Consider the following 6,228-nt stretch of genomic DNA (forward strand, 5'->3'; position numbering starts at 1 on the left):
AAAAAATGACAGTAGCAGATATTCTGTCCAATGGAGTTACTATGAAATCAAGGAAATGTTTTGATAATGCAAGGAAAATACTCTGACCATGGTTTAGGGGATAAAACACCTCCACACCAATATCAAAGACTAAGGAGAAACTTCATGCAATCTTCAAGCAAATGCTAAACAAACTTTTACATAAAAAATCTTAGATGTTCACCATTATGTCCAGGGAGATCGATTCCCATTGTGAAAGTTTGGCTCACCTGAAATAACTCAGCCACCTCATCAAGACTCCATTCCAGTACATCTCTGTCCCATATAACAACTAACAGAATGATTAACTAATTTAGCAGATTCAGCTGTTGCCTCATGAACTCCATTCCAGTACATCTCTGTCCCATATAACAACTGACAGGATGTTAACTAATTTAGCAGATTCAGCTGTTGCCTCATGAGAAAACCTACGTACAATTAAAGAACAAGAAAGGATATGGCTCATCAAAAAGCAACCACTAGGCCACTGGATTTTTCTCCCCTGGCTATAGTTTACTCCTCTCAAGACAAATTCTAGAATCAAAATTTTCAACCAACTAAATCTCCAAAATAGGAGATAAGGTGTCAGGGACGATGTTAGTGAAAGAATAGCTGGTGAGGAATGAGTAAAAATCTCAGGTAGCAGGGAAGATGAAGAGAGTGAGGAACCTTGATAAGGGAGATGAATGATGTACAAACTCCACAAGGAACCTTGGTTGAATTTATTAACATTGTCCCAAAAATATCCAGCATAAGACTACTGAAAATCAAAAACTCAGTCACCAGTACATAGTAATGCAAACTCTTTTGCAGTCTAAATTAGTCTATACCAACGTAATGCAGACCTGAGAATAGGCTGCGATGGTGGGTCCTCAAACAAGGGGCACTAGAAGAATAGGAAGAAAGGGGAAGGGGAAATCACATAAGAAAGAGGGTGGGGGAGAAGAAAGTGCACATGCATACAGCCACACAGGCTCTCATAAGTATAACTCAATACATTCTAGTCAATTTTTGTCTAGTGATTGGGGGTTTATTTCATATTTATGAAGAAGATTAAAGGACTTCTAAATTAAGACTAACTAGGAAACTATAAGTAATCAGAAAGCAAGTATCCTCAGAGTCCAACTTGTAAAATAAATAAACAAAAGGCATTATTTTCCCAACATATATATCCTAAAATCCTACTAGACCAATGACAACTAGATTTGGTTCATCTTGGTTTTAAAACCAGGTTGGGTTTAGGTCAACCTAAGGCTGTGTTTCTGGCTTTCTGCATTACTTCCAAAAGAGGGATTCATTTATCTTTGACAAAAACATATTTTATACTCTCTTTTCCTTCTCCTACCAGTCTCCATTATCAAACAAAACCCGATTAAAACTTCCTAGGGAAGCATGTTTTCTTCACTAACTTTAGTCCAGCTAGTGGCTTTACATGCTTTACTCATTCTTATATAGTCCATCCTCAATTTATAAGAGCTAAATTTTGTTGCAGATGCAATGTAAAAACACAGCTCTGGGCCAACCCAAACCAACCAGGTTCCCAGATCAAGATGAACCAGCTCATTCAGTTTACATCATTGGACTAACAGGATTTTAGGGAATATATTATTTGATAATTTGGGTCTTTGTTTATTTTGATTTTAATTATTTTAGAAGTTAGATTTCTAGTATTTTAGTTTCTAGTTAATTCTAGTTTTCCTAGTTTGAAATGGTTTCTCAGTTAGGTAGTTGTCTTACTTTAGAAGTCTCCTAATTTTAGCTTTACAAAGCTTAGTGTCAGATCTTATGCCAAATTGACTCTTGGAGCTACATTATCTGAATCAGGTTTATCTTCCAGCTTTGAGTTTTGAAGGATTAATTACTTCCCATAGCATTGCATGTGTTCAACTTCCTCAAATCAGACCATTACAAGCAGAAACTGAGCAATATTCTGATGGCTTGCAATTGACAGTTACCAGCTTCAAAACCTTGCATTTCTCAGTGCTGCATGAGAAATTCAATGTATATTAAAGGATGATTGATGTAATTCATGAGGCAATTGTGGTACGAGGAGTTGTAATAGTCCATGTTTGTTTTAGGCTGAAAACGAAAAAAGGATACAATTGTAACTTGATTTCTGATGCTTTAGTACCAGGGAAAAATTATCTTTTGTCGCCAAAAACAAATAGCAGGTTAACGGCAATAGCTAGAGGGAAGTCACTTAGTAAGCAAAGTGCAGGAAGGGAAAGTACAACAGAGGTTCAGTAATTTTCTCAAAATAAATAAATGAAAAATAAAGAAGATAGAAGTAGATAATGCAAGATGATGTCTATTGTGAGCTTTTTAGTCTCATTACCAAGAGGGAGAAGTTTGATTTTCACATGGTGAACCAAGTCTAAAAGAAAAAAAGTCCATTCTTTCTTTCTTTTAATTTTTTTATATGATAAGTACAAAATTTTCATCAGAACTCAAAAAGGGAAGAACAATACACGGATGCCATACGCCTATCAGCCCAATTGCCCCAAAAAAGAAAAAGCATTCCATCTCTATATGCGTGTAAAGCTGACATCTGAAAAGATCTTATTTTCTATTTCTAGGGCTCTAGCAGTCACCCTGTACACTAGTCTTTAATCATCTTACAAGAATCTTGCATTCCTCTACCTCTACATAGAATGGAATGAATCAAACAGCAACAGTTTCCACACTATTGCTTTTCCATCCATTAGCAGCCCCCCCCCCCTCTCTATTTCATTCCTGCATGCCCATAGAAGCCAAGAAAACCCATTATTTCATTTAGACTTCAAATGAAAATACACATTACCATTACCATATAAGAAAGGAACCCTAACTTGGTCTCCAAACTACACTAATGCTTCAATGTGATCCACAAAGAATTGTTAATTGTCACCCTAGGCAGCAAGCCTCATGAGCTCCATTTGATTCTCTTCCTATGCTGCTATATATCATGTAGTGCCAAACCAAAAGAAATATCATTTCATTCCAGCCTCATTAACTCAAATAAAATTAGATGAACCAAATTTTAGATGTAATACATTATATGTGAACGTTATCAACCTAACTTTGAACAAGAAAAGATATAGAAGGCAGATAAGCAATCTGATTGTGCTCATATATATCTACCAACAGAAGGAGATAGGGCAGAATAAATCATCCAAAACACCTTGAAGTCACTCAACTAAACTATTTTGACCACCCGCGCATGTATGGATATATAACTATTGAACACTATAACCCATGAATCTATTTAAGAAAAGAACCAAGCAAATATGACATACTCATTGATGTATTTAAGGATGAACACAGAATCATAAAAACAAATCTAAAATACATTGTTCAGAAAAAAAGAAGAAAAAAAAAAAAAAAAAAATTCAACACTAAACCTGTAGCAGTAACTCATGGGGTTAGTCATACATTCTTGTTTTTCTTCATCTTTGAAGGGGGCCATCGGCCCTTCTTCCTCAATCGCCGCTTCCGGACAAGCCTTTTCCTCTTTAGTCTGATCTTCTTTGCCAATTTCATCCTCAGTTTCTGCTCAAGCTTCAACTGCAGCTTGGACTCCAAAGGAAGATTCTCAACCGAAACTGTTTCATCCTCTTCCTCCTTATCTTCATCAGGTGGTCCGTCATCCTTGGGATTCAGTCCATCAGAATCTATAGAAGCTCGAACAGTGAGCGTCCTTCGTGCTGGGACTCCAGTAGTTGCACTTTTAAAGATCTGAATTCCATTGAATGATTTTGATTGCAGAGCGATGCAATTATTCTGCAACCTGGAGACTAGAGTCCAATAAAAATATAGCTTAAAGTAGGAGCTATAAGTTAAGGAGACTACGAAATGTTAATCCCAATAAGACCCAGAAATTAGAGCTTCTGACACGAGATCCCACAATGTAGTCAAGCTACATTGGGCGTGTAATTACCTATGCGAAGCAAAAGTAAAGCAAATGGCACTCTAACTGTTTGAAAGAAGTCCTTAGTAAGGTAATTACCGAAACAGTGATTCAGAAGCAAAAAGGCTAAAAGGGAATAAAACCCAGATGAGAAGTATAGCCAACCAGGCGACCTAAAACCCAAATTTCAAACTGACGCATGAGAGATAACCAACAAGGCTGTGGACTATCCAAATTATCAAAGCCCCATGAAAGGGGAGAGCATGATGAAAACCGACGAGACCATATGAAGTAGACTGAAAGAAAAAAAATAAATTTAACCAGTTCGAAATGGAGAAAAGAAACACGAACAAGAAAGAACTCATCAAAGCTCAGTGTTTCGTCAAAGACGAAAAGAAAAAGCTAAGCAACTAGAAACAAAGAGAAAGAGGAGTAGAAATAGTGGTTCTTACTTGGCGAGGTTGCAATGGCCGTTGATCGAGACGATGCATGAGAAGAAACAGAGGTGAAAGAAGCAGAGAAGATAAGGAGAGCCATCTCTCCTCGTCTTTTGGTTTGTTTTGGATACGAACGGAGCCCATCTTGAGTGAAGAGGATAACCAATAAATCTTACGGGGAATTTGCTAATGTGCACCTCGGTGTCTAGTGATATATATTTTTCTCTCTCTCTCTTTTCTTCCATCAATCAGCTAGAATGACTGGGGCCCACAAGTGCAAGGGGAAGGGGGCAGACTTGAATGAATGCGTAACACCTACTCAAAAGGTCGAGATTGAAATCTCAACTGATATTTTGATCTTGATCGTTCATCTCGCGGATGGCTGAAGAGAAATGAACGGTCGAGATCGAAATCTTGATTGTTGGCAGTACAATTGTGCACAACATTGATAGAGATACATAACCTCCTTAGCGAGCCATTTTCTCTACCCCTTCTTACTCTGAAAAAGCAAGGTCACCTTGCGTCCTTGAATTGATAACCATCTTTCGATTAACCTAGCCTCCTCCGTCCTCGAAATACTCTTCCCTCAGTTGGTTTAGAGAGGGTGAGCCCTGAAGGAGGGTTACTTAAAGCATCCGTCATAAATGAACCATCAACAAAGGATATGATCTAGATGATCTGGGCGATATGCCGATATGGAAAGGGTAAAGTCAGTTTGATTGAAACAAGGTCTTAGTTGAAACCAATCATTTAGTTTTTGTTGGGGTAATTGTATTACAAATTCTTCAAACATATAAAAGTGAAATTGCAATACAATTGAGAGATGAAGATCTTTAGCAAATTTGAAGAGTTTGAAGTAGCAACCAAACGAACCACTGATTGATGATGTTGAGTCACACCTTGATGCTGTCTTTAAGGTAATTGATGCACCCTACTACCAAGGGTTCTTCGCACCACCACCTCCAAGATAAAGCAACCTCCAGCTAGAAGATGAGGTAGTTCTTCTAGTCCCTTAAAGGAGCCAAAAGCTAGAGCACAACACTTAGACAACTCAAGAAAGAAATGAACTTTGTAAAACAAATAATGTGAGTGAGGAGAGTCACAATAGCACACAATATGCAAGGAAGGGTTGGGTTTATATAGGCCCAAACCACACCTCCCCACAAGGGGAGAATTAATTCTCCACTAATGGAGAATCAATGGTTTGTCCCTTCTCCACTAATGTGAATAAACCCCCTTGACCTAACCTCCCCACTACTTAGGGAAGTAACTCTCATATTCACTTCTTTGGAATGAATAGGTTTTAACCCATTCAAAGACTTTAACCCCCACTCATAGTAATGGCCATGAATGGTCATGAAGTTGAAATGATAATTAAAGGTCAAGAGTTAGAATTTGAGTAATTCCACCATTCAAGTTAGCCCACCTCATCACCATGATCAAGACCTTTAAGACCCATGACCAATGTTATGAAGAGCCTCATAATCAAAGTCATGAAGGGTCTCCTTTAACCAAGGTCATGAAGAGCCTCCTTTACTCATGGTGCTTCATTACCACCCTTACCTCAAGGGTCCTACACACAAACAAAACAATTAAATAAAAGAAATACAAAAACTAATTTTCAAACTTAATATATAGATAATATAAATTTTAATAAAAAACCTAACAGTTTTGGACCCTCAAATCTACAAGAACCGATTAATCAGATGAACAACATTTGCTCACAACACAATTCAAGAAGTGGAGGAGTTTAATCCACCCCTTAATCCCTCATGCCTCTCCTTGGCTTGGAAACCACCATTTGGCAACAGTCACCAGTCACAGTAGAAGAGGCTCCAGCATGACAGCATCATTGCATCATCCCTACATAGGCCTCCTCCATGATAC

General features: G+C 37.9%; 1 protein-coding gene across 1 annotated transcript; it reads right to left on the reverse strand.

The window, feature by feature from the left end:
* Positions 1-3,275: 3,275 nt before the first annotated feature.
* On the reverse strand, positions 3,276-4,492 carry PSRP5 (plastid-specific 50S ribosomal protein 5). The gene is made up of 2 exons (XM_089140338.1): positions 4,357-4,492; positions 3,276-3,791 (listed from the first exon to the last, which is right to left on the reverse strand). The coding sequence occupies exons 1-2, from the start codon at positions 4,439-4,441 to the stop codon at positions 3,424-3,426; spliced, it is 453 nt and encodes a 150-aa protein (XP_088996464.1). The 5' UTR covers positions 4,442-4,492; the 3' UTR covers positions 3,276-3,423.
* Positions 4,493-6,228: the final 1,736 nt, after the last annotated feature.

Source organism: Hakea prostrata, chromosome 11, assembly GCF_041222555.1.
Source record: "Hakea prostrata isolate BN-2017 chromosome 11, UWA_Hpros_2, whole genome shotgun sequence".
Taxonomy (NCBI): Eukaryota; Viridiplantae; Streptophyta; class Magnoliopsida; order Proteales; family Proteaceae; genus Hakea; species Hakea prostrata.

Coding starts and splice junctions, on each gene's coding strand:
- PSRP5 (XM_089140338.1), bottom strand. CDS start 4,441: ATGGCTCTCCTTATCTTCTCTGCTTCTTTCACCTCTGTTTCTTCTCAT. Junction 3,792..4,356: donor GGCCATTGCAACCTCGCCAA/GTAAGAACCACT, acceptor ATTGGACTCTAG/TCTCCAGGTTGCAGAATAAT.